General features: G+C 51.4%; 7 protein-coding genes and 1 non-coding gene across 8 annotated transcripts; 5 read left to right on the top strand and 3 right to left on the bottom strand.

Moving 5' to 3' along the window:
* Positions 1-374: 374 nt before the first annotated feature.
* MDJ1 (mdj1 protein precursor) lies at positions 375-2,061 on the bottom strand (the record flags this gene model as incomplete). Its single annotated transcript, XM_064876266.1, has 2 exons — positions 375-576; positions 623-2,061. The coding sequence occupies 2 exons, from the start codon at positions 2,059-2,061 to the stop codon at positions 375-377; spliced, it is 1,641 nt and encodes a 546-aa protein (XP_064727573.1).
* Positions 2,062-2,497: 436 nt separating this feature from the next.
* PIM1 (ATP-dependent Lon protease pim1) lies at positions 2,498-5,842 on the top strand (the record flags this gene model as incomplete). Its single annotated transcript, XM_064876265.1, has 2 exons — positions 2,498-5,614; positions 5,666-5,842. 2 exons carry the CDS (start codon positions 2,498-2,500, stop codon positions 5,840-5,842), a joined length of 3,294 nt encoding a protein of 1,097 aa, XP_064727572.1.
* Positions 5,843-6,942: 1,100 nt separating this feature from the next.
* Positions 6,943-8,589, top strand: PMZ80_007859 (uncharacterized protein; the record flags this gene model as incomplete). Its single annotated transcript, XM_064876264.1, has 1 exon — positions 6,943-8,589. The coding sequence occupies one exon, from the start codon at positions 6,943-6,945 to the stop codon at positions 8,587-8,589; it is 1,647 nt and encodes a 548-aa protein (XP_064727571.1).
* Positions 8,590-9,688: 1,099 nt separating this feature from the next.
* Positions 9,689-9,762, top strand: PMZ80_007858. The gene has a single exon. It is a non-coding gene; the product is annotated as a tRNA-Ile (tRNA).
* A 2,142-nt stretch (positions 9,763-11,904) lies between these two features.
* On the bottom strand, positions 11,905-12,978 carry PMZ80_007857 (uncharacterized protein; the record flags this gene model as incomplete). The annotated part of the gene is made up of 1 exon (XM_064876263.1): positions 11,905-12,978. One exon carries the CDS (start codon positions 12,976-12,978, stop codon positions 11,905-11,907), a length of 1,074 nt encoding a protein of 357 aa, XP_064727570.1.
* A 3,692-nt stretch (positions 12,979-16,670) lies between these two features.
* On the top strand, positions 16,671-18,793 carry PMZ80_007856 (uncharacterized protein; the record flags this gene model as incomplete). Its single annotated transcript, XM_064876262.1, has 2 exons — positions 16,671-16,992; positions 17,046-18,793. 2 exons carry the CDS (start codon positions 16,671-16,673, stop codon positions 18,791-18,793), a joined length of 2,070 nt encoding a protein of 689 aa, XP_064727569.1.
* Positions 18,794-21,866: 3,073 nt separating this feature from the next.
* PMZ80_007855 (uncharacterized protein) lies at positions 21,867-23,162 on the bottom strand (the record flags this gene model as incomplete). The annotated part of the gene is made up of 1 exon (XM_064876261.1): positions 21,867-23,162. The coding sequence occupies one exon, from the start codon at positions 23,160-23,162 to the stop codon at positions 21,867-21,869; it is 1,296 nt and encodes a 431-aa protein (XP_064727568.1).
* A 1,103-nt stretch (positions 23,163-24,265) lies between these two features.
* Positions 24,266-27,271, top strand: GCV2 (glycine decarboxylase subunit P; the record flags this gene model as incomplete). Its single annotated transcript, XM_064876260.1, has 1 exon — positions 24,266-27,271. The coding sequence occupies one exon, from the start codon at positions 24,266-24,268 to the stop codon at positions 27,269-27,271; it is 3,006 nt and encodes a 1,001-aa protein (XP_064727567.1).
* Between the last annotated feature and the right edge of the window lie 395 nt (positions 27,272-27,666).

The following is a 27,666-nucleotide window of genomic DNA, read 5'->3' as shown; positions in this document are numbered from 1 at the left end:
TTCCAATTGTGCCCCTAGGAGCTGCGAACTGCTTGGGTTCAGACCATGACTCCAACCAATAGTTGTATAGCTTAACAGAAAGATACACGAGGAGGTGCTGACGGCAGGTGCCATCGTCTTGCAGCTGCCCGATATTATGCTTCTTAATCACATCCCATTGGTTTGAAATGTCTTGGTAGACCAGGAGTTGGATTGCCTGCTATTACTGTACACTACGCTCAAGTCTATCAACTTCTATTCAAACATCTCAGGAAGAAATGGTAGCTATACATTTCATCGCGAACGAAGCCCACTTTTCACCTCGCTATGCCTCAGACGCTGTCGAAGTGGAGAATTGTGCTGTACATATATTGCAGACAGGCGATTATGCAGCGCTAAGACCCAGATCCTGATGCCTTCTTGGGAGGCTCTTCGTCGTCTTTCTTACTCGCCGGTTTGTCGTCAGGTTCCAAATTGTCGTGTTGGTGGGTCAGTTTGTGCCATGCTGATTTAAGGAAGCCTTCGTTCTTGTGGTCAGAGGCCTTGTTGGATGGTTTCTTGTTGGGGCCCGAGGTGGTGTCGGTGCTGGTTGACTCCCTGTACAACATTAGCATGGTTAATTCGTAGCGGATATGGCACTTACTGTTGCCGCATCTTGTCCAGACCCATGATGCGCTTGGCAGTCTTGTCACCCATCTCATCAGCCAGCATCTCAAGGATTGTCCTCTGATTGGCGCTGAGATATTTGGGCATGTTCACCTTGAAGTCAACCCGTAGATCGCCCGAGGAAGGACCTCGACCGCCAAGCCTCTTCATGCCCATGCCGCCCAAAGTAATCTTATCTCCAGTGCCTGTGCCTGTAGCAACCTTGACCTTTACCTCCCCATCAAGCGTTGGTACTCTCACCTCACCACCCAGCAGTGCCGTCGTCAATGGTAATGAGGCGGTGTATAGTACATCTGCGCCGCTGCGGCTAAACCTGGCATCAGGTGCCACTCGGATGAAAACATACAGGTCTCCTCTAGTTGTCTTCGCTTTCGGGTTGGCTTCCGTACCGGTTGGAGGAGCATCACCCTCTCCGGATACCCGCAGTCGCATGCCATCTTCGACACCACCAGGTATATCGACCTGAACAGTCTTCCGCTGTCTTACGACACCATTGCCGTGACACGAACCACATTCAGAGCCTCTGGGTATTGTGACGCCATTACCACCGCAAGCATCACAAGTGCTAGCCATCTGGAAACCCTGTTGCATCATGTGAACTCTTGTACCTGTCCCATTACATCTCTTGCAAGTCTGCCTTTGTGTTCCTGCTTTTGTCCCATCGCCCTTGCAAGTGCCGCATTGTACCAGAGGAGTAATATTGATATTCTTGGTGACGCCCTTGGCAGCGTCCATAAAAGATATGTTTGTCTGGACTTCGATATTCTCACCGACCAGTATCTCTTCCTGGAAAGGAGAAGCCCTACCTCTCCCTCGACGCCCGCCTCCGGTGAATGCGCCAAACAAATCTTCAAAGTTGATGTCGGCGCCAAAGCCACCTCCTCCGAAGCCAGCGAAAGGGTTGCCGCCACCGGCGCCAGAGAATGGGTTCCCCCCTCCAGCCGCGCCAGGGTTGAACCCACCGCCCTGATCGAAGGCAGCGGCACCGAATTGATCCCATGCGGCCTTCTTCTGAGGGTCGTTCAGCATCTCATATGCGGATTGAGCATCAGTGAACTTCTCCTTGGCCGATGCATCCTTGTTTGTGTCTGGGTGATATTTCTTGGCCAGGGCATAGTAGGCCTTTTTAATTTCTGATGAGGAGGCATTCTTGCCGACTCCTAGGGTCGCATATGGGTCTTTTGTCGCTTGCGCTGCGGAGGTAGAGGAGAATGGTCTTATCGGCTGGGCCTGGTTCAGTTGTGATATACATTGTGATTGTAACCGAGGTCTTTGATGACTCGAATCGTAAAAGTAGCGTGTCTGCGCTCTCCTTCTAAAATGTTCGCATGGTCGGGATGCTTGTATTGAAGGCCGTATTAATTTTGTCGAAATGGACAGGGCATTGGACAGCCCTGCAGAAGGTGCGACACTCATTGCGTTCTACAATGCTACATCGATGAGAACTGCAAGCGCGACCGACAAACGTTGGATTATTGACTCTGATGCTGGCGCTGGTACCGGTAAAGCATTAGGTTCGGAGATGAAGATGGAAAGTTCCAAAGCCTTTTCCATGCCGAAAAATTTGGATCCACTTCGGGTGGTGAAATGATGTTCGTCATTGGAGAAGCCTTCCGAGTCGCCTCTGAGATGCTGATGCAGGTGCAAATAATGTGAAGCCATGAGAGTCGTGACGGATTAGAATTATTTCCTATCAGACGGTGGCCATCAGTTCAGGGCAAGGAGTTTGTTGTTCCTTTCGTCTCTACTTCACCTCACTTTCTTCGGCGACCATCTTCATTGTGGTTGCATCACCCACCCTCACCCGACGATCGTTCCTGCCGCGCCAGAGCTGTTCACCAGACATTCGATCATGCTTCGCGGGCAAACAGCGGCATGGAGACTAGCCACCAGATATGCTCAACACTCCATATGTAGAGACTGCCAGAGGCAACTACAACGGCAGACTGTCGCTCTTTCCTCAAATGCACTTTCGCATCGGTTGCTTGCCACGAATTCCACAGCATCCAGATTACAAAGCAGACAGTTTTCATCACATCCATCCAGAAGGAAAGAGAAGCCCAAGGATGACGACCCCGTGATACAGGAGGGTGATGAGGCTCAGTCCAAAGCTGAGAAGGTAGAGAGTGAGCTTGAGCAGGCTCCCAGGACCGAAGACAGTGCAGAGGCTAAGAAGGACGACTCGATACCAGAACCAATACCTCAACCCGATGGCAAAGCTGCCGCCGGTGGGAGTGGTGCTGGCGATGCAGGTCAAGGCGCTGGCTCGGGCAGTGATGGTGGCAGAGGGAGAGGTCGAAAGCCATCCATAGAGAAACAATTGTCCAAGCCCACTGTGCCCGAGAACTATCCTCAGGTCATGGCTATCCCAATAGCCAAGCGACCACTATTCCCCGGTTTCTACAAGGCCATCACCATCAGAGATCGAAATGTCGTTGAGGCTATACAAGAGATGATCAAGAGAGGCCAGCCTTACGTCGGCGCATTCCTGTTCAAGGACGAGAGTGCAGACAAGGACATAATTGAAAAGATCGACGACGTTCACGAGGTCGGTGTCTTTGCCCAGATCACCAGCGCCTTCCCTGTACACGGCGACGAACATAGCTTGACCGCTGTACTATACCCGCACCGAAGAATAAAAATGACTGCGCTTATGCCCCCTAAAGCTGCCGAACAGAAAGATGGTGCTCCTCCAGTCGCCGAGGTACAGCCCGTGAAAGAGGAAGGTACCAAACCCGAGACCGAAGGCTCGCCTGGGGATGTGGTTGCAAGCTTCGAGGAGAGAGGCAGTGACCAGCCGAAACAGCTCACTATCTACGGACCCACCAGCTTCCTGCGCAAATTCCCTGTATCACTCGTCAACGTCGAGAACCTGGCCGAGATCGTGCAAGACAAGAAGAGTCCCACCATCAAGGCTCTGACTTCAGAGATCGTTAATGTGTTCAAGGAGGTCGCAAGCCTGAACCCTCTGTTCCGCGACCAAATCTCCGACTTCAGCATATCGCAGTCTGCAGGCAACGTCATCGAAGAGCCGGCCAAGCTAGCTGACTTTGCTGCTGCTGTCTCCGCTGGTGAGATCGAAGAGCTACAAGATGTCCTACAAACCATGGACGTCGAAAAGAGGCTGCACAAGGCCCTTGAGGTCCTCAAGAAAGAGCTGATGAATGCCAAACTACAATCCAAGATCTCCAAGGATGTCGAAAGCAAGATCCAGAAGCGGCAGAGAGAGTACTGGCTTATGGAACAGATGAAGGGCATTCGTCGCGAGCTTGGCATCGAGTCTGACGGCAAAGACAAATTGGTCGACAAGTTCCGAGAAAGAGGTCAGAAGTTGGCTATGCCAGAGGCTGTCAAGAAGGTCTTTGATGAGGAGCTGAATAAGCTGGCTCACCTTGAACCTGCTGCGTCCGAGTTTAATGTCACCAGAAATTACCTCGACTGGATTACCCAGATCCCATGGGGTCAAAGGAGTGCCGAGAACTTTGGCATCAAAAATGCCATGACTGTGCTCGACGAGGATCATTACGGTCTAAAAGACGTCAAGGACCGCATACTGGAGTTCATCGCTGTCGGCAAACTCAGAGGTACTGTTGAAGGCAAGATTCTGTGCTTCGTTGGTCCCCCAGGTGTCGGTAAAACATCTATCGGAAAATCCATAGCGCGTGCACTCAACAGGCAATACTACCGCTTCAGTGTCGGTGGTTTGACAGACGTGGCAGAGATCAAGGGTCACCGAAGGACATATGTTGGTGCTCTGCCAGGTCGCATTATTCAGGCACTGAAAAAGTGTCAAACGGAGAACCCTCTCATTTTGATCGATGAAGTCGACAAGATTGGCCGAGGTCATCAAGGCGACCCATCTTCAGCTCTGCTAGAGTTGCTTGATCCTGAGCAGAACAATAGCTTCTTGGACCATTACATGGATGTGCCTGTGGATCTGTCAAAGGTACTATTTGTCTGCACAGCCAACATGACCGACACAATTCCTCGACCTTTGCTGGACCGAATGGAGATGATCGAGCTCAGTGGCTACGTTGCAGACGAGAAGAAAGCTATTGCAGACAGGTACCTAGCACCACAGGCCAAGGAACTTGCTGGCTTGAAAGACGTTGACATCAACCTTGATGCATCTGCTATCGAAGAGCTGATCAACAAGTACGCCAGAGAATCGGGCGTTCGAAACCTCAAGAAGCATATTGAGAAGGTTTACCGAAAATCAGCCCTGAAGATCATACAAGATATCGGTGAAGAAGCATTGCCGGAAGAGAAAGCTCTTACCGAAGAAGGCAAGCAAGCCATGAACGAGTCGAAGAAGGACGAGAGTGACGTCAAGGACACCCCGGAAAACATTGAGAAGGAGACGACCGAGCAGCCAAGAATTGCCCTCAAGGTACCGAAATCAGTGTCTGTCAACATCTCGCGGGAGAATCTGAAGGACTATGTTGGACCACCTGTCTTCACATCCGATCGGCTGTACGAAACAACACCACCTGGTGTCGTCATGGGCCTAGCATGGACCAGTATGGGTGGTGCGGCCCTCTACGTTGAATCGATCGTTGAATCGGCACTATCAAACTCATCCCGCGCAGGTTTGAACATTACTGGTAATCTAAAACAAGTCATGAAAGAGTCGACAACGATCGCATACTCCTTCGCCAAGTCTGTGATAGTTCAAAAGTTCCCGGACAACAAATTCTTTGATCACGCTAAGATACATCTGCATTGTCCGGAAGGTGCGGTGCAGAAGGATGGTCCTTCAGCTGGTATCACAATGGCGACCAGCCTGCTAAGTCTTGCCATGAACCAGAAGGTTGATCCTCAGTTGGCCATGACCGGCGAATTGACAGTGACGGGCAAGGTCCTTCGTATCGGAGGCTTAAAGGCCAAAGCGGTTGCTGCGAAGCGTGCTGGATGTACGAGGATACTCTTTCCCAAAGATAACGCTGGAGACTGGGAAGAGTTGCCAGAGGTAAGTCCCGACGTCTTCTGATATTATGGTATACGTGCTAACTAAAAACAGAATATCAAGGATGGCCTTGAAGGTCACGCCGTTGACTGGTACAGCGACGTTATGAATATTGTTTTCCCGACCCTTAACACGAAAGAGATTAATACCATGTGGAAGCAACAACTGAAAGAGGACAAGAAGAGGAGCAAGAAGGACAAAGAGAAGGATGAAGATTCTGACGATGACTGATGGCATGTTGGTTACTCTTTCTCTCATGCTACTCCCACTTCAACGTGGATGAGGTTGCGTGCTGCATGTATATAACGGGCACAAGACTGCCGGTATTGGTCCGGAAATAGATGCAACGTATGAAGGTCATGTACAAAAGCATCTAAGGGAGGCATTCCATGGTATGGACGATCTTGAGATGTTAGAAGGTATCTCTACTCAGGCGTGTATGGTTAGGGATGCCAAGCACATGGCGCACTGGGAACAGATCGTATACTCTTGCCCGGAAAGCTCAGTATAGACGACTGCCTCTTCGACAATATCTGTAATGTACATTGGATGCATAGTCTCCGTACCTTCGTTATCGCGTTAACGGGTTGGAACATCTCGAGTCGCATGTCAGTAAGTGCCTTGGAAATGTACTTGTTCAACAAACGAATACGAGTCTCTGTCTTAAACGGGCGAAACATGCTGGACGACCAAGACCTGATGGCTGATAACCGAGTCTTGGAGAGGACGAACACCTTGAGCGGGGCTGGTAAGCCAGGGTTGGCGCCTATCAGTGCGTGTCCAAGCTCCTAAGTCCGCCATCCGGTCCCCACAAAGCACTATCGATTCGCTCACTCAGGCGACCCGAGTCTTCCGTGAATGGTCATCACCCAGCCCTGCAGACGAGGATGACAGCCATGAACTTTGTCACGATGCTTCCAAGGACTTCCTGCATGTTGGCGCAGGCCTGGACGCAGTTGTTCAGACGTTCACCTTCCACAGCCACGACAGATACGAGGCGCTGATCTCGAGTGACAAGCTTATCTCTGTGAGCTCTACATCATTAACGCGGCCGATGTTGTGCGCGCCTTCCTGCGACAGCACTTGAAACACCACGAGGAAGGAACGATCAAGCACGAAACAACAGTTCTTGACACGGCTGCGCCTCGCCACCTTTCGTGTTTCCCACCGCACCTCTCGCGTCACTTTCTTCCAATTGACGACACCTTGAGTGGTTGCTCGTCCACCAAAACACCATATCAGGGTAAAAGAGATCCTTCAGAGGTACAATACACGGGATCGTGCACGAGCACACCGCGGCGACCCGCATACCCACCAACAACGAGAGCACAATGGGATTGTTCCGTTCATGTACGACTCTGATAGCTGCTTCGCTGGCACTGGCGACAGCAGTTTCAGCGCAGACCTTGATTGCTTCCAATGATACAAGTGAGATCCCACCATACGAGTCAAGCCCACGTTTCTGGATTAATGGCACTGATTTCACTCCATTCCGTATCGTCCCACTGGGCTGGTACAGTCAGATATCACAGCAGAATTTCCTAGGCATTGACATCGAAGGCCAATTGATCCACGTCGACGACACTAATGCAAATGATTTCACCTCCGATGCGATCAATTACCTCTCCTGCGATCCAGAAGATTATACTGGGGTTCTTAGTCCAGATGATACATTTCGCATGGTCGCAACTGCCCAGCAGAGCAATTCGATAGTCCTCTACAGTACCAGAGCGAGCCATTGTGACGCGTCAGACCTGAGACAGTTTCACATGGCCAATGGTATATTCTCAACACTTGATCCTGTCCTTGCTGCTACAGTAGCAAACGAGATCAAGAACGAGTCTAGTGGCAAGTCGGCCATCATAGAACCCGACAGACAATCATTCATGAACGACAGCAATAGCAGCAATCAACCCTACTCGGGCTCGCGGACACAACCTGGACCTACTACAGCTGTGGCGATGATAATCCTCTACACTATCACTGGAATCATCACAGCGCTCTTCGTCGTTATCATTGTTACAGGTGCTATCCGTGCACACCGTCATCCAGAACGGTATGGTCCTTCTAACATCGTCGGACGACCACGAAGGACGAGAGCAAAAGGTATTGGACGTGCTATTCTTGATGGTATCCCAATCGTAAAATTTGGGGACAAGAGTGAAACGCCCGAGAACAGCAAAGAGGTGGACATTGAGATGGCACCACCAGCCTCGAATACAGAGCAAGACAACAGCAAATCAGCAACAGCCGAACTTACCGAGGCAGGCAAGGACGTCACCGCCACCGGCGCAGTAGCAACGAATGCGACTAATCCCGACGGCACAGATGAAGCAGGACAACTCGGCTGCAGTATCTGTACTGAGGACTTCAACAAAGGCGAAGAAGTGCGCGTCCTTCCTTGCAACCACAAGTTTCATCCAGAATGCGTTGATCCGTGGTTGCTGAATGTTAATGGTACCTGTCCACTTTGCAGGATTGACTTGCGACCAAAGAATGAACAGCAGGAACAGGTGGAGGTGGAAACTGCACGGCAAGGATCTACGGCAACCGTTGATGCGACAGGTAGACGAGCGAGTGCACTTGACAGCTTCATCATGGCGCCGCCATTGGCGTTCAGGTCAGATCGCGATAGACGTGCAAATACACTCGCTGCTGGCAGGCGCGATACCACTGCGTTTGCCGGCTTACGTTCCGTCGCGTCTGGTACTAGGGAAGACCGCATCGCAGCCTTGAGGCGCTTCAGGCAGCAGATGCGGAATCGCGCTGAAGGTAACACTGAGACAACTGCCGAGCAGCGGGAGCACGAAGAGGAACAGCGTGGTCTGACGACACGGTTAAGGGAGAGGTTCAGAATCCGAACGAGGCGCCAGGGTGAGGAGGAGAGTACCGAGGCACAGGGTGAGTCGAGTACTAGTGCTTCAAGACAGCATAGGCAGAGTGTGGCGGGTATGCCGAGGGGACATTGGAACACGTAAGCTGCATGTAGTCTGAGAAGGAGTAACGGGGTGCACGTGGTACGTTGGTAATTCGTCATGGCGTATGTGGCTATCTGGACTGCTTTGGCTTGTATATTCGCGGGCGACATCAGCGGTAGCATCACGAGGTATGAGGAATGATATTTACGATGTACACCTAAGTTACATGATTGCTGTGAGATGCTCCAGAAGCCACCTGGCATCTTTATGTTTACATTGGCACGTTGCTGAAATCAATATGTACACTTCTCCCAGAATCCAATCTGAATAAAAATGTCCTTGTCGCCACAACCCCATCCTGAAGACACTCGAGTTGGACCACGGCCCCGCCGCTGCCTAGCACGCCCTGCCAACTACTCACCATGTATACCGACAGCGTACACGCCGTCAGCAGCACCAGCGGATTCAAGAGACAGCCTTCCACTGCTGGAGGGTACCTGAAGAACTGCCCCTGCTGAACTGAACGTGTCTGAGTTCGGTTAGTGCGGTGGAGTCCACGTGCTTTCACAGACGACATGCATTCTTGCGGTCACTGCACGCTTAGGCAGATGCTGTGCTGTCGAGGGATACGAAGGAGTCGTATCGCCTTCCCTCGCAAACTGGTTGAGCTGGTAGGTGAAACAACAGGGCAGTCACAGTGGCTGTAAGTATGGAAAGAGCGAGTGAGTGGTGTTCTCCGGGAGACGCTTCAAAGCAGCTTTGCCAAAGTGCAAGCAAGCCCTGGTTCCAGCCAGCTAATGTTAGGCTACTCACACCGTATGAAAATGCTTTCCGGGCATGAAAGCGTTCATCTCCCGGTGGCAGATCGCCCAAGTCCGGGGATAGTTGAGCCTCACAAGCCTAAGGGTGTCAAGTACTCTGTTCTGCTGTGTTTTCGCCCGGTGTTTAGCGCTGCATGTCGGTCGAGGTCGACCCACTTCGCCGCACGATGTTACCTCGGACGAAATCTGCAGCTCGGCCCAGAACTCAGCAGTTGGGATATATATTTTACTGACAGCATTTTCGACCACAAATCAGAACACCGATTCCACATCTGCAAACGGGTAAGCTTCTCTAAACAACTCTCACGGTCCAACCAGCAAAACTAACATATGCGCAAAGTCGTTTAGCTCAGTTGGTTAGAGCGTGGTGCTAATAACGCCAAGGTCGCGAGTTCGACCCTCGTAATGACCAAGACTCTTTTTGCGCTTCGAATGGAGGTGGTTCGAGCAGGTTTGGTTGAGAATTGGTGAAGATATGCTCATTTTTGATTTTTTGAGTCGAAGTGTTTCAGGGGCACCGCATGACCGCGGCTAAGCCAATCTCGGCCTAGCTTGCGCCGGTGCATCCCTTTTTCCATGAACGGCACAACTTTTGAGACTGTAACATTTCTCGGAAGCTCTTAGTATTCCGTATCAAGGGCACGCTCATTGTCGACAAATGCAACTTCCATCACAAGAACACCGGGTGTAGTATGAGAACGACCATTGACCACCGCTCAGCGACTGGGCGGAGTTCAGGTGAGCCAGACTACTGATGGTACGGAGCTGTGTCCCAAAAGTAATTACCGCGCTAGCAGGAAGCCGCACTCTAATGACGAGCATTAGGGTTAGATTACAGACCGGTCTTGGTATCGTGCAGTATCACCATCTAGTCAGCGCTATATCTCAGACATCTACAAGCAGTGATAGGGGCCAATGGAAATGATCTTAGGCTCGGGTTGCCCAGAGCTTTGATACAGCGCCGTCATTACAGTCCACGCTAACGCTAGCGCAGTAAATACTTCTGGGACGCAGCTCCGTAGAGATCTCCTCATGACATATATCTCGTTTTGACCAAATTGATTGCGAGCAATTGCATATCCATCGATTGCGAGGCCTGACGTGGACATCCGAAAGCCTTCGACGTGTGACTGTCGCCTTTGGCGGTGGTGTGTTCGAGTGCTAAGAGATGACTGCTAACTTAGCCTAATACCTGGACCTTGTTCCTGCTGGCAACGACGAACCTGGCCCAGCTTCCTGACCTGGCGACCTCCCAGAACAGGCTCGACATGCAACAGCCAAGTCACCTTCCTTTTGTGCTGAGTCCGTCGCAGAACCAGTGCGAGCTCGGTATCGTTTCACTGTGACCGGCACTCGCTGAGTATCAAGCCGCCTAGCAAAGCTATGGGAAAGACCCAAGTCTGATCTCGGGAGTGCCCCATTATCTCGTAAGCTGATGATCCTGAAGCGTTACGAACGCCCGTATCAAGCGCGATTCCTACGCTTGAACATGTTCTGATAGTGCTACCGGTTGAGTCTGGGAAGTACGTCGGTACAACGCGGGGAGCATATACTCCAGCAAGCAAGGTTAATGTGCCTACAGGAGCCCAGAAAGTCGACATGCGAGTGATCTGCTTGAAGAAGTGTCAGGAGAATCGCCAAGGGCAGACTCTGGGCTAGGCTAAGATTTATGCGAGTTGATGATGCTCAGACCTTCAACTACACAGTGCGTCATGCGAAGTCTCGACCAACAAGTGCGGCATCAGGGTCCTCACCATTGCTCGGAACTGATAGGTATTTCGAGTCAGGCAGTTGCAACTTGTGTTAACACACACCACCAGCGTCCTCCCATGCAATTCGATAACAATTACATCGGCTCATCCATTGGTGTCCATTCTCAATGGACGCGGCTGCGAGATGATGGTGCCCTCAGAAACCCTGAAGCATGAACTGCACTGTCCGATGAGCATAGTTCAAACCACAGCAACAGAGCTCTCAGACATGCTACTCGACGGCAAGCGAAGTAGTGTTCCGCACCAGTGCTTCGTACTGGCGTCCTCCAGAGCTGCAAAACCTGTCTCGGACCTCCGCTTCACGCATGGCCCAGCAGTAACCGCCAGACCTGAGACGAGAGGAATCTAGATAGTTTTCTCCTCTGCAGCGATAAGTCGGACGACATGGCAGGATGGTCAAGCGCTTCGAACACGCCTCGACAACGTACCTGAGTCACGTCCTTGACTAGGCTAGCCGCTGTAAGGGGGTTGGCTTGCGGACGTTGGAGCAATGTAGTAGATGGAGGTGAGCATTCACGGCATTGGGACTCACAGGACGAAATTGGAGTCAAGCAAGTCAGATGTGCAGAAAGCGACCAACGAGGTTCATGGTCACAGGCGATCGTCGCCACCAGTACTCGTGGCGTCCAGCGTCTGCTCGGACTCAAGGTCTTGCATTCTGACTTCTACTTTTTACCCGCCCGAAACCCCACATTCAATCATCGACACACGCAGCATGAATACCTAGGTCCTGACGAATCAACAGCTGATCCCGATGGCAATCGAAATCCCTCCCCAGTCGCCTACGCCTTCAACATCCCCAACCTCTCAACAGCACTCTTAACAGTCTCCTCAATATCCTCCCTCGGCAGCCCCAACCTATCATTCCACAACCCATTCTCACGCATCGAATACTGATTCATCCCACCCAGTGCCCCACCCCCAAAAAGACAAGCCATGATCCCCTCCGTACTCCCGGGCACATACGGCATCTCCGGCGTCGGCTGATACGCCCTGCACGCCTCGATGCCCCCATCACGCTCGATAGTCGCCAAAGCACTTTCACTAAGCTCCTTCGCGGAGATCGGGCTCCGCGTCATACTGCGGCCGGTATACTTCTCGATCAGAGCGATGACCTCGTTCTGCGTCGTGGTGAAGCTGTTGATATTGACGTATTGGTTCGCTGTCTCATCGAAGCGAGACTGGGAAGTCAGACACGCGACGACCGCACGACCGATTTGAGCCATGTTCGTAGCCTCGTATTTGATGTCTCCGCCGTCGATGACGCCGGCCGTCATGTCGGGGATGTGCATTGCGAAGAGGCCAGGGATCGTGAGTGCCCAGTCGAAGAAGGCGCCTGTGATGATTGCGGTCCAGGTTAATTTGCCGTTTGTGGAGAGCGACGCCCGCCGGAGTAAGTCCACGTTCTCCTGCTTTAGGATCGCGAAGGGGAGGTATGTCTCCACTTTGCCGCGGTCGGAGGTGTCGAGGCCGAATTCGCTGGGGAAGAAGCGGGTTACGGTGCCGCTGGCGACACAGGCGGAGATGAGGTGTTCTTGGTCGTTTGTGGAGAAGGTGGCGATCGTGGAGATTAGGACTTCGATGTTGTGCTGTTGCAGGAGGGTGGTGAGGGTTGGGGTGTTGGTGTAGGTGTCTATGGCTAGGACTTGGAGGTTGCTGGATGGTGGGAGTTGAGCGGCTGTTTTGGCGTGGGAGGTGGTACGTGTTAGGACTGTGATGTGGAAGGGGTGGTGCGGGTTGTGGGTGTTGTGGGATTGGAAGGCGGTTAGGATTGCGCTGCCTACGTTGCCTGTTGCGCCGAGGATCATGATTTTGGTGACGGGGAGGGATGGGGTCTTGTCTGAGGAGGATGCCATGGTGCTTGCTTGTTGGGTTGTGTGTGATTATTGAGGCTTTGAAGAGAAAAAAGGGGTAGACTGATGAGGATTATGCTTGGCTTGTGGTGTTGTGCCTGCTGGAGAGGCATGGTAACATGGAGGGACAGAGGTACTTTATACCTTTCATGATACTGAAACATAGGGCGCCTTGTGTGCAAAGACGAGCTCCATTGCTCAGCATCGCTGCTGTTCTCGCAGCTCACGGCCGCATCATTCGAGGCAGGCAGGTTTTGAAATGGAGACTATCCCTCTTTAGTACTAGTCTCCACCGCTGGAGGAGCCACCCAGTCCCTCGCTAACGCGCCCTGCCTTTGTCTGTGGGCCATATTCTCTAAGCATTGGACGTATCTGGGTATGTGTGAGGCTAGTTTCCAATCTAGCTGGCCAAGAGCTGTCGGAATGAGTGTTATGCACACTTCGAAGGTAGAAGATTTGTCCCGAATCAAAGCCTTCTACCTGAACACGAATGCGGCAGGAGCGGATGACCATGCCCTGTTTGAAGGCTTCGACATGGGCTGTCATTGAAGGATCTCACGTGATGTACGAGACCACTTTGAGCCGCTGAAGCCTGTCAAGGCTTCTTGATGGTGTCGTGAGGATAGCTGAGATGTCGGTGTTAACGTCTTTGACTCAGTCAACGCGTCCCCCTAGTTTTCCACGCACTTTATGGTTGGCCAGTAACAGTAACGAAATTAGGCTTAGCGGGTACGATCTACTTTAGAGTGCAATGATACCAGCTTCCTTTTCTACGCAGTCACAGTGATGATAACGCTGCTACTCTACAGCACCACTGTTCGTAGCGACTACTACGTAAAATAAATTAAAAAGTGCGCGAAGTAGGGGTGCGCATCGATCAGGTCAAAGACGCTATAATGAACATCGATGTCGGACTTTCGCCGAGCTCGGCCTAGCAGCTACGGTTCCGCCTACCGGCGCCTGGGAAGGGTCGGTCCTGCTGCTTCACCGTAGCTGCCGGCCGTCGCGTGCTTTTCTCCCAGCTGAACAAGTACTTCCTCCCGGGTTATCATCGTTACAGTAGACACGATCAATATCATCGGTGATATGACCTCTAAGCTGTCACCAGACGTCTATCTGATCATTGACCGAGACGTTTGGCCTCATATGCTCCGACAACAGAGGCTGCTGAGCAATAGGTCATGCATCGTCCTCGCACGTTGCAAGCAGCTCCCTTGACATGAGCAATGCCACGACACGCAATTGGTAGCTGTCTTCGGCATCGCAGGGTGGTCGTGCTTGAGTTAACAGGTGGTCACTGGTTGATGTCCAATTGGTTCTGCCTCTTACCTCCTGAGTATGGACAATCCGACAAAGATACAGCAAGCGGCTCTCCTATCCTCGCTCGAATCTCGACGAAGACTTCTTCACTGTTGCAGACCAGTATCCCCCACATCCACATGAACGACTCCGGCACCTCTCACATAAATGAGGACGAACTCCCGAAGCAGCGACCAATGAATCGAGTACGAAGTCCTTACGTCTGATCTCTGACACGTATCCTCGAAAGGAGATTTGGGTTCTGTCAAGGACGTCAATACGTTGTCGTTGGGATGTCGGCAGTATGACTCCTTTCACCAGAATATCGATGAGCCTGGAAATTGTCACCAATTGCCACGTGCATGTTCTGGAACGACGAAGACGACCGACTTTGAATCGAGGCATAGTATCTGGCACGGGCTCGGCATTGCCATTGGTATCTTCTAGCCATGGCTCTTGACGAAGTTATGGGGAGTACTCCGGGCACGCATATGGTGGGTCTTGTTGATGTTCCGCCTCTAAAGCCCCAAGCTTCAACAGTATCGTCTAGTGTCGGCGAGGGGCCTCACGATTGCGGTGACCTTCGAGAATCATGTATTACACAAAGCAGTGCCGCAACTACTTGATCTTATGTCTTGGTCCGAGAAGCCCAGCAATGCCACTGGGGACATGTCATCAATGACAACTACATCATCGAGAATCGGCTAAACGAATAAGACACCGAACACGCCTGGTGAAACGCTGAAGCACCATAGCTGCTATCTATGGCAAGATTTGCGATGAGGCTACGCTTCTGCCTACCATTTGGCATATCGAGCGTTGTCCTTGATGCCTCAAAGGCCTCTGTGGCATGAAGTGCATTACAAGCATTGCGGCTTTCGATTATACTGTCTACGGACTACCCACGCACCATGCGGAGCAAAACGGATGAGTGCTGCGTAAAGAGCCCACGCTACAGCCTACAGTTCCTAAGCCGAGACAACGAACCAGGCTCATGTTTCGACCCCGCCAACCGCATCCTTCAGCAAGCTGTGCATACACAGTGTTGAAGTTTGCAGATACCCGCAAGCGCGTAATACAGTCTCCTATTGATCGTGTCTTTCTGGCCATTTCAAAGATTGCCTCAGGATTGGAGTTTTGCGCAACTCAGGCGGAGCATCCAGAGGGTATGGTCCAAATATCAGTCTCAGCAAAAGCAGGAAACCAAGGTCTCGAAGGCTCCAGATCCGATAAGTCTCGTGTTCGCCAGATCAGACCCAACTCACCTCCTTGGCAATTCCACACGATGCATGGCCCTAAGCAAGTCGAAAACCTAGCACCAATAGCTAGACGCCTGCCTCCGACAATAACGACCCTGATATTGCCACTGCGAAAGGTTTGGTGTCCGGTCCCTGACCGACGCGACCCTGCAAAAGCTATACTGATGCCCAGAAACTGCAAAGATCGTCTATCGCAATTCCTCATCGTCGAAGAACTGTACTACCAAATGTGCGTGTTCTTCAGACAAAGGGTTGGACGTCAACATGACTGAACCACTGGCAGCGACAATTACAGCTCAATTCAAGAGTCCAAAACCAGGCCACGAATCGACTGTTGACTGCATTTGTGCGTTCTAATATCAAGCTACATCAGGCATGTTGCATGTGATACAGTACCAATCCAAATCTCGACCAACATGCTTATTCTTTCATCCGACAACCCATGTACCGGTCATGCAAACCCTGGGAGAACGCCTTCCAGCCAAGCATAAAGTTTGCAATCCCTCGGCATTCCAAGATTACTCGTTGACTTCGTTTTATGAGGCCAATGGTAGAAACTCACTCCACGATGAACGTGTCTCAGTCTACTCGCACAAACGGCGACAGCGAGTCTATGAGCACGGCTCAACGAGGCGGTTCAGCTCAAATATATGGATATCGATGATCTGCGTGCCGTGAAGCCGTTGGACTGGTACATAGGCCAGGACGATCGTTTTGCCGTGGGGTCAATAGTATCCAGCCAGAATGCGGGGAACCCCTGCCTGTGAACTGCCTTCCGGTCTAGGGTGGTTAGATTGCGGAAACGTGCAATCGGACGTTGGCGAATCAGCATCGTACTGGCTCAGGCATGCCAGTCCTGGGCTAGTCAAGCAACTCTTCGTCGAGCTTGTCGCTGAATTTACTTGGCATGCATACTCGAGATGCAGGTTAGTTATGGTTTGGCTTAATGCCTGCAGTAAGCGGCATGGGCTTTGGAGAGTGCCCTGCTCTCGTCCCGTTACAAAGCAGCCGAACTTGCCACAACCAAAGTACTTACCGTCTTCTTTCTTTCATCTCAGGAGACTTTGCCTGCAAGTCTTCACAGCAAGGTCATCGTTGGCTGTTAACGCTCAGAACAACGCTGGCATTCGGGTCATCATGAATTATCTCAGCAACGCCGTCAGCGATACCAGGAACGACTATACCTGGAATTCAGCAATTCGCCTCACTGCTAAGGGTGCACGAGCTCTACCAACAGCTTCTGCTCATTATGCCGTCGACAAGCTACCCATCATTGGCTGGCTTCCAAGATACAATTACCGGTGGCTCATCAACGATGTGATCGCTGGGTTGACAGTGGGATTGATGCTCATTCCACAGGGTCTTTCCTATGCAAAAATTGCAAAGATACCTGTCGAATATGGACTCATGTCAAGTTGGTTTCCACCTGGATTATACGCATTCATGGGCACAACAAAAGGTGGGTCACCAAAATACCAAGATCTGTGGCTTGATTACTAACAGCGTCACTAGATCTCTCCACCGGTCCAACGTCCCTTATCGGACTTCTGACTTCACACGCAGTTGATGCATTGTCCGGCGATTACACGCCATCAGAGATCGCTTCGGCGATGGCATGCCTGATGGGTGTCTATGGCATGGCTATTGGATTCTTGAAACTTGGTTTTCTCCTGGAATACGTGTCTCTACCTATCTTGAGCGGTTTCATCTCGGCAGTGGCAATCACGATTATCCTAAACCAGATGGACTCTCTCCTCGGGGAGAACGACGTCAGAGACGGAACCGCTCACTCAATCCACGACATCTTCTCTAAGCTGCCAGAAGCAAATGGCTATGCATGCGCAGTCGGCTTCACCGGTATCTTATTCTTGACAATCCTGGAACATGCCGGGAAACGGTGGTCCGAAAAGTACAAGGTCGTGTGGCTCTTGTCTATCACCAGAGCTTTCCTCTGCCTTGTCCTGTTTACCGGAGTCAGCTATGCTGTCAACAAACCTCTCGGTCCTGACAAGGACAACTTCTTATTCGAAGTTGCAGCAGTCAAAGCCAATGGTATCGAGCATCCACGATTCCCAAAGACAGATTTGATCGGAAAAGTCGCCAGCCGCAGCATTGCTCTCTTCATCGGTGCAGCAGTGGAGCACACTGGTATTGCCCGTGCATTTGGAGTCCGAAACAACTACGAGACCGATCAGAGTCAAGAGCTCGCCTACTTCGGCGTTGCAAACTTCTTCAACTCGTTCTTCCACTCCATGGGTGTCGGCGGAGCAATGTCCCGAACTGCCGTCAACTCTGCCTGCAAGGTCAAATCTCCCCTATCAGGCTTTGTCACGATGGCAGTAGTCCTCATCTCCATCTACGAGCTCGTCGGCACACTCTACTGGATCCCGAAAGCCACACTTGCAGCGATCATCATCTGCGCCGTGTGGCCTCTGATCTCCGCACCTTCTACATTCTACAGCTATTGGAAGACATCCCTGGCGGACTTCATCTCCGCCATGCTCGCACTCTGGGTCTCCCTCTTCGTCTCAAACGAGATCGGTCTCGCGGTCGCAGTTGGCTTCAACATCGTCTACTGCATGATGCGCCAGACATTTGCACGCGTCAAGACAGTCTCATCCGAGAACCAGTCTGAACTCGAGAAGCTAATCGATGAATCCCGTGGCGTCCCCCAGAACACGCCAGCCGACGTCCGCATCTTCAGATTCAATGACTCGTTCTTCTTCGCCAACTCATTCGCGAACAAGACTGCAATCCTCGACGTCATTCGTACTCACCACGCACCCGCATACAGCTCCGTCAACGGCGCAGAAGCAGAGCGCAACTGGTCCGTCGTTGCAGAGAAACACCTCGCCCGTCTGAGGAAGAAGGCGCACATCCACGATATCTCCGCGCTTCCACCGATCAGACTACTCATTCTTGATTTCGTCAAGGTCAATCACTTCGATTACACCGCCCTGCGCCACCTCCGAGATCTCATGAATGAGCTGAAGAAGTACGCCGGTAAGGACGTCGAGGTGCGATTTGTGGGATTGACGCCTTACGTGCGGATGCGGTTCGAGAGGGGTGGTTTCCCTGTTTGTGACGCTGGGTTACCGGGTGATGGCGAGAACAAGGATGCTGTTAGGGTGTATTCGAGTGTGGCGAGTGCTGTGCATGGACCGAGGAAACATAGTGCTGTGCCGATTGAGGTTGTGATGGCGAAGGCGGATACTGATTCTGTTGAGGAGGTTAGTTATGCGCATCAGGAGAAGTCTTGATGGGTACAATGTCAGATGGATGGTGGATAGCACGATCATCTGAGCTTCCTCTGGGACATGATGCTTGATGAGATGTGGTAACGACAGAGCAATGATATATGGCTTCATGTTCTTCTGGGTCTCTGGCGTGCTCATGCTACTTATTAATTGCCTTTTCAAAGCAATCTCCCGTTTGATTTTTCACCCTCCCCCTAGGAGAGCACATGGAGACAATCCGAGCCCGAATTTCACCGTCTTTCACCCGGTGGAACGAAAACCGATAGGCTGAACTTTCCCATACCATCCGACTGCTTAATCAGGAGATTTCATGCTACGGAATGGGTAGCTGGGAAACGTCAGGTGTCTCAGGACTGAAATCAGGCTTGCCAAGGTGACCGATGCATGAGCCACGTGGGGCCACATCCCGGCGTGTGGAAATACACCGTGGCCGGCAGAACGAAGAGCAGGATTGTGGTAGGTATACGGCTGAACGATCAAGCAGGATGTGGCGCGGATGTGACAGTGAAGACGATCAGCGCAGCCTTGTATGCAGTTACCAGTACTTAAAGCGCCGAATATGCAAGAGAGTCTTCGGCTAAGCATATTAAGCTGGCTGGAGCAGAAGCATGCCGAAGCTTGTCAGGGGCAAGGCATAGCGGCGGCTTGGCATGATATCTGATTGGTGAAAGATCGCTATGGGGCGACTTCTCCATGGGGTCAGCTGCGACTTCGTGTTTTGACCGGATATGTGATGTTACTACCATGTCAAGTGCCTGGATCTCGTCTGCCAGGCTGTGGCCCGATACCTTCATCGGGAAGGTCAGAGCGGTGCGTGTCGAGGTACTTGTTGGTAGAAGAGGGCGCTGAGAATGCCCCTAGCTTCATATGCATGCATGCTTATCAGCCGAAGCACGCCAAACGAGATCTGCGGCACCTCGGAAAGCTCGCTGCTCGATTCGAACATGTACGAGTCACCATAGGGAGGTTCAGACATCTATCAACAATTATCCGGCCTGGCCGGGGGATCGTTTGGTCTCATCGACTGACGAAGCAGAATTGGCTGATCATTGAAGCCCCTTAACGTGCTCCGGGTCGGATAAGGTTGGGTTGACAGGAGAGTCTAGACCACGATTCAACCAGCGAGCGGGCAGCCGTGGCTCGCAGAGCATCCTATGTACTTGGTCAAGTGCTGGTATTTTAGTTAGCTGTGAGCATAAATTGTATGGAAGGTCTGGCGAAAATCAGACTTTCCGCTAACTAAAATACCAACACTCGACCAAGTACTGTATATGCTGCCTCGATGCGAGGGTCACAGAAGCATATCAGCCTTACGTGCGCACAGCACCAAGGCGCAAGAGACGTACCTGGGGTAAACGATCAAGCTTTTGCCATCATGCTATCCGTATCGCTGGGCATGCTGTGGTCAGAAACGTTCAAACGAAGAGCTTCAGCTTGCATTTCTGCTTAGGAATGCGCCGAGGGTAAGCATTCAGGCTCATCATTCGATGAGTACCTGTAATGTGAGTGCTTTTGATACAGCAAGAAACAGCATATGGCGCTGGCCTGTGGCGGACCGCTTGATATGAGACTTGCTCGGTCCGCTTTTGATACCAATGTACATATCCTAATGATTCCTGGTGCGTTGTTAGAAATCTACTCGAGCTTCAGTATGAGGTCCGGCCGTCGTCCTCGGACAGCTTTGCAGCGTCAAGTCCCACGTACCTGAACACCAGTGTTTGCATTGTTCGAATTGAGTGTCGAAGCTGCGTGCTTCGGGCGACCACAGCGTCCTCGGATAGAAGAGGCGTATCTAGGTATCGATGGTCGACGGTCGACTTGAGATCGTGAATAGGATGTGCTGTTAGCTTTCCAACGACGAATGGAGAAAAGGTTGAGCATACTGCCGATACGTTCATAACATGCGTGAAGGCGTGCCATTGTGAGTTTCACTGCGACAGCTAACACGCGAGATTGCCCGCAGGAACGACCAACCGTCGGATTGTTTTAGATGCCCCAGCCAAAGGTCTGCATATGCTTATTTCTCGACCGTCAAGAGTCCACCATCAAGCCCTCCTCGAATTCATAATGCTTCAACGCTTTCACTTCAGACACGATAGCTGGGATCTGTCAGCGGCTATCGTCGACTCTGGATTTCCCTGTATCCCTGGTTCATAGACCGTGATGATGAGGTCCTTCTTCTTGAACAACCTTGTGACGTGTCCCGCTCCAAGGATTCGTCTCTTCACCTACTGGATATCATCGTCTTCTTCTGCAAACACCTCCACGGCCTGCTTCTTTATATCGGCATCGATGATGTAAACGCGTTGGTGCGGGTATTGATCATTGTACACCCAGCCAGCCATCGAGACAGCGTAGTGAACTCGATCGGTGAGATGACTAGTGCATTCGAGAACGCGTTGAGTGCTGCGCGTAGCCATCAGATCTTCGATTGTCAATGGCGCCAGCTTGCAACTATTGTCATATGTCAAGTACGACAAGACTTCCATGCAGGAAGTGACCATGTGAAAGGCTCGCGCTTGCATTGCCACGTTGTAGACCTTGGGAAGCTCAATATGCCGGCAGAGTCTGTTATGCCTGCATGGACAGCTGGTGATGTTGAAAGTCGCTTTCTTGAGGAATACAGGCTCCGCTTCCATGGCGACTTGGCAGTTGACCAGCAGTAGGCTGATAGAGGTGTGCTGCTTTGTTCTGACACATGGGTATGAAGCATCGCAGTCTGTACCTTCGTCTTGAGTGTCGATGCCCCTCTTGCGGCTGGAGGTGGCATGAAGTGTCACCTGTAAAGAACGAAACAAGTACTGTAGATAATTAGTCGCAATCCAAGGGAAAGGCCTAAGAGAGTTGTCGTAGCCATAGCGGTGTGCAATAGAGGACTGGGGAAGGGAGGATTGTAAAGAATAACAGGACGAAACAGCCGTGTGGTCGGGCACGTTCTATGCTGTTATGCCGAAAGCAGCGTCGAAAGCTTTTGCCTGCATTCAGTTTGACGTGAAGGCAATGATGATTGCAGCTCAATTCGAACAAATAGCATATCACCTGCCAATCCCGCGAGTCACACTCAGGTGCGCTCGAGTCAAATCGCAAGTCTTGAGAAGTCTTCGAGCATCATTTTGCCAAAAGCTTTTCCAACTGCAGCTCCGAAATCCTTCCCGGCTTGCCCGTCGTTGAGCTTACAGAAAAACTCTTCTCGCTGCGCCACAAGCTTGGGGTCTTCCGCATACAAACGTTTCATGTTGTCTTGAGAGAGCTTGTCCGTGACGTCGCGCCAAGCATTTCGGCGGGCCAGAGCACAGGTAGTAAGGAGGTTGTCGTGCTCGGCTTCTTTCAAGACTCTCGTCAAAGCATTACCGTAGCAGTAAGCATCGAGTATGCCACCAGTCAAGCCCAATCCGCCGATGGGGTTGTTGGAATGTAATGCATCCCCTGCTAGTACCACTCGCCCTTTCCTCGGCTGAGCAGCTACTCTCTGTTGCATAAGGTATGGCTCAGCTCGAATGACTCGAAATTTGCCATCGCCCTTTGTGACATACTTCTTGATTTGCTCTTCAGCCCGTTTGAGATAATCTTCCTTGGAAGCAGGGAGATCGGGATCTTCCACATATGCAACGCGCCATTGAGGCTTTCCCGAACCAATTGGGAGTCCATCTTCCTCTTGACCAGTATATGCTATGACTGCCCAGTCTTTGGGATGTACAACAAAGTTCAGAGGCGTGAAGCCTTCTTGTGCAATGAAGTCGTATATAACATCTGTGCCGATCATCTTGAATTCCTGGAACGTGAAGCCTTCGAACGGCACACACATCATACGTCGTACAGTGCTGTTTGCACCATCCGTTGCGACCATATACTTCGCCTCGAGGAATGTGTCATCGTCAAGCATCGAGCCGCTGTGGGTCATAATTCTTACATGCTCGCTTTCTGGCTTATCCTCGATGCCAACACATCTCATCCCGAACTGCACCTCAACACAGGGATATTTATCGAGCTCTTCCAGGATCAGCTCGTTCATCCTCCATTGTCCTATGAGGAGGACACCGCCGTCCTCACCTGATCCATCTCCACCTAACGGCAAATGAGCCAATTCTCTGCCATCGATGTCGCGCCACCGAACGCCATCTTTATTCAGGAACGCCGCATCTAGCACCTTTTCGAGTATTCCTAGCGCTTTCAGCACTGGTAGTACGACCGGCATGTATACTACCGCTCTTGTCGTAGGGAGTAACTCATGATGAGCTTCAATGACGAGAGTGTCGATTCCGGCCTTGCCTAAACAAAGGGCTATAAGTAGTCCGACTGGCCCAGCTCCGACAACGACCACATCGGCCTTGGTCTTGGATAACCTCTGTTGCTGCCACGACTTGTGAATCATCTTGTTGGAGCAGCGATCTTTGGTCATACATCTCTGGTCTGTATCAGTCAGCTGGTTGAATGACTTACCTCCTCAACCACAGCGCAACTCGTGGTTTGGGTGATGGGCTGCTGAAGATGGAATTGCTGGAAGTCACGACTCTCCAACAAAGGTGGAGTCAGTCGATCTCTCCGGCACCTGCTTCGGAAGAGACTGAAACCGTGAGTACAATTGAAGACATTAAATTTATTTTATTCGGTGCTGCCGTCAACCATTGTTGTGTTGCCAGGACGTGGATTCGGAGGAATCTTGGATGTTCAACAATCGTTCCATAGACGTTCACATCTTTCTACTGCTTGTCATGTTCATACGAAGCCTCTGAACCTGTCTCAGGTTCAGCAGAGTCCTGGCTCGTTCTTTGATATTTGACTGAGGTTAACATCCACATACGATGACAGAAACAGTATTTCAGATTGTCAACACAGGCTGACTGAGCCTACACCGATTGAGCTCGTCGAAAGAGCTCGATTTGCGACAAACAAACAGCACAACAGCGCGATGAGGAGAGTCCATGATGGAATTCTTCACCAATTCGGGCTCTCCTAAACCCTTATCGATAAGCTTGAAACGGACAAACCCGCTTTATCGCGCCCAGCGACGGCGACTTTTCCAGCCGCAGTTCGAGCCGCGACGGAAATTCTCGTGACTGCCACGACAGCTGGAGAGTTGCAGCATCACGAGTCCGACCTGTATCACCCCATCGTCGCCGCCGGCCCCTAGTCGATATCTACATCCCCTCGACTGAACCTCAAACAGTAGCCCAGTTGGGTGTAAGCTCGGGACAAAGTGAGCATGTTGGGTCCGTGGCTATAAGGTTGTACAAGTGTACAAGATCAGGCGTGGCCAGTCGAGCGACGGGCTCGAAGATGGCGACAAGAGCATGCAGCTGGCGCACTGCCAGTGTAGCCCTAAAGCACTTGACACGATCAACATGTCCTTCGCAGCGCCTGCGGGCAGCTCTTGTGCATAGAACTTTCACCACATCAAGACCTGCCACCTACAAGAATGCTTTACCACAGAACATACAGGAAAGTGTTGACAGCCAGCCCTTTCCGCTGACAGAGATGTTCGTCGAGCGCCATATCGGTCCTTCACCACCAGATGTCCATCACATGCTCAAAGCTCTTGATCCTCCTGTCAACGACGTAGACGAGTTCATCTCCCAATCCTTGCCTTCCGACATTCGTGCGAAAGACGAACTACACTTCAAGATAGATGAGCTCGCCGGAGATAGCGCTCATTGGGGCTTCAGTGAAGGTAGTGCAGCTGCTCAAATTCAAGAATTGGGCCGTCGGAACCAATATGCACTGCCTTTGATAGGCTGCGGTTACTATGGAACCGTTGTGCCCCCAGTAATCAAGAGGAACGTCCTTGAGAATCCAGCCTGGTATACTAGTTACACCCCATATCAAGCTGAGATCAGTCAAGGCCGTCTTGAATCACTGCTCAATTTCCAGACCTTAGTTACTGATCTGACCGGTTTGACTATCGCCAATGCCTCTGTACTCGATGAGGCCACAGCTGCTGCTGAAGCTATGACCATGAGCATGAACACTTTGCCCGTGTCTCGCCAGAAGAACAAAGACAAGGCTTTTGTTGTTTCGGACAAATGCCACCCGCAGACCATCGCTGTCCTAGAATCTAGAGCAAATGGCTTTGGCATCAACATCGTGGTCGGAGATGTGCTTGCTGACGACTACAAGCTCGTTAAGGATCAAGGCGAAAAGCTCATAGGTGTTCTTGCTCAGTACCCTGACACCTATGGTGGTGTGCATGATTATCAGGGTCTCGCAGACACAGCTCATGCAGCCAAGGCTACTTTATCTGTTGCTACCGACCTACTTGCTCTTACTCACCTGAAGCCCCCGGGTGAGTTCGGTGCTGATATTGCCTTTGGAAGCGCCCAACGCTTCGGCGTGCCCTTGGGTTATGGGGGTCCTCATGCTGCTTTCTTCGCTTGCAGTGAACAGCACAAACGCAAGATCCCAGGCCGCCTGGTCGGTGTTTCGAAAGACCGCTTGGGCAATCCTGCCATGAGACTTGCTCTACAAACCCGGGAGCAGCACATTCGTCGTGAGAAAGCGACCTCCAACATTTGCACTGCTCAAGCTTTGCTAGCAAACATGGCTGCTTTGTATGCCGTTTACCACGGACCAAAAGGACTCCAAGCTATCGCCAATAGAGTCTGGACAATGGCCGACTTGGCTCGGCGTTTACTGTCTGAGAATGGGTACAAGATTGCGACTGACGGGCTCGGTACTGACGGAGCTGTTCTTTTCGATACCGTAGTGGTTGAAGGACCGGAAGATAAGATCAAAAAAGCGTTCAATGAAGCTAATCGGCATCAGATAGCTCTCCGTTCAGTGAGCAGCACCCGTCTGGGATTGTCCTTCGGCGAAGATGTTTCGCCAGGTCGGTTCAAGGAGGTTATGCGTGCTCTAGGAGTCCCAAAGGATGCCATGCTGAAAACCATTAAAGCATCTGGGCGTACGAAATATGCCGATGCGATCCCTGAAAGACTTCGGCGTACATCATCTTTCCTGACGCACCCTGTCTTCAACACACATCATTCAGAAACCGAGATCCTGCGATATATTCACCACCTGGCCTCCAAAGATCTCTCTCTCGTTCACTCGATGATACCGCTGGGATCATGTACGATGAAGCTGAATGCTACTACCGAGATGTTACCAGTGACGAGCAATGATTGGGCAAACTTGCATCCTTTCCTTCCCATCGAACGTGCTCGAGGTTACATGGCCATGATCGACTCACTCTCAAAATTGCTTGTGCAGATCACAGGCATGGATGATATTAGCTTGCAACCTAATTCTGGCGCGCAAGGTGAGTTCGCTGGTTTACGATGCATCAAAAAGTACCAAGAGAGCCGAGCAGATGGCAAGCAAAGAGATATCTGCCTGATACCTGTATCAGCACACGGCACCAACCCTGCAAGCGCAGCAATGTCAGGCATGAAAGTGGTCACGGTCAAATGCGACACCAAGACCGGCAACCTTGACTTGAAAGATCTAGAAGAGAAATGCAACAAGTACGCCGATACTCTTGCTGCCATCATGGTGACATACCCAAGCACGTTCGGCGTTTTCGAACCAGAAATCAGACGTGTCTGCGAGATGGTTCACGAACATGGTGGACAAGTCTACATGGACGGCGCAAACATAAACGCTCAGATCGGTCTGTGCAGTCCTGGTGAGATCGGCGCCGACGTTTGTCATCTCAATTTGCACAAGACCTTTTGCATCCCTCATGGTGGCGGTGGCCCAGGTGTCGGACCTATCGCAGTCAAACAGCATTTAGCCAAACACCTCCCTTCACATCCTCACGTCGACCCCCACGAATCCGAGAACGACAACGAGCGGTCAAATAACGCCATTTCACCAATTAGCGCTGCACCATGGGGCAGCGCTCTGATACTCCCGATATCCTGGCTGTACATAATGATGATGGGCAGTGCAGGTCTAACCTACCAGACCAAGATAGCTCTCCTGAACGCAAACTACATCATGTCCCGACTCAGACCACATTACCCCGTCGTCTACACCAACGAGAACGGCCGTTGCGCCCACGAGTTCATCCTCGACGCGCGCCAATTCAAAGAGACCTGTGGCATCGAAGTCATCGACATCGCGAAACGTCTACAGGATTACGGCTTCCATTCACCTACCATGTCCTGGCCCGTCGCGAACACACTCATGATTGAGCCCACCGAGTCCGAATCAAAGGAGGAACTCGACCGCTTCTGCGACGCCTTCATCGCTATCAGACAAGAAATCAAAGACATCGAAGATGGGAAGGTACCGAAGGAGAACAACTTACTCAAGAACGCGCCGCATCCACAGCAGGATCTGCTGAGAGATGAGTGGGATCGGCCGTACACGCGAGAGCAGGCAGCTTATCCATTGCCTTATCTGAGGGAGAAGAAGTTCTGGCCTAGTGTTGCGCGGGTGGATGATGCGTATGGAGATACTAACCTATTCTGTACTTGTACGCCTGTGGAGGGGTATGAGGAGGAGGGTTTTACGGGTCATCAGGCACCGATGCCGACATAACTTGAGTAGGTTTGTGTTGTGGTCTGCACGGAGTTAAGGTTCGGCGAGTGGTCTGGTCAGCATGAAAGGAATTCAACATCTATCTGAGCGTTGAGCACGCAAGCGAACGATCACGAACAAATTGCATTGTACATAGCATAGAGAAGGAAGGGCGACCTTCATCAGGTCAGTTACAATCAAATCATTCCTACCAAGGCGGAGCAAGTGTATCTGTGTAGCGGATATCTGAAGGCGCTGCTACTTGCTAATTGTACCCCTGAAGTTTGCTTCACACGACCACACCCATCACTTAGGGTAAATTTGACTTGTCAGAGTTGCAACTCTTGAATTTATTGAAGACGAACTACTGCGACTGATCCAGCAACACGGACAATGTCACGTTTGCTGCCATCAAC

This window comes from Knufia obscura (genome assembly GCF_036327395.1).
Source record: "Knufia obscura strain CCFEE 5817 isolate CBS 148926 chromosome Unknown scaffold_10, whole genome shotgun sequence".
Classification (NCBI taxonomy): domain Eukaryota; kingdom Fungi; phylum Ascomycota; class Eurotiomycetes; order Chaetothyriales; family Trichomeriaceae; genus Knufia; species Knufia obscura.
Note: the sequence above shows the minus strand (reverse complement) of the source record. Positions and strands in the feature narration are given on the sequence as shown.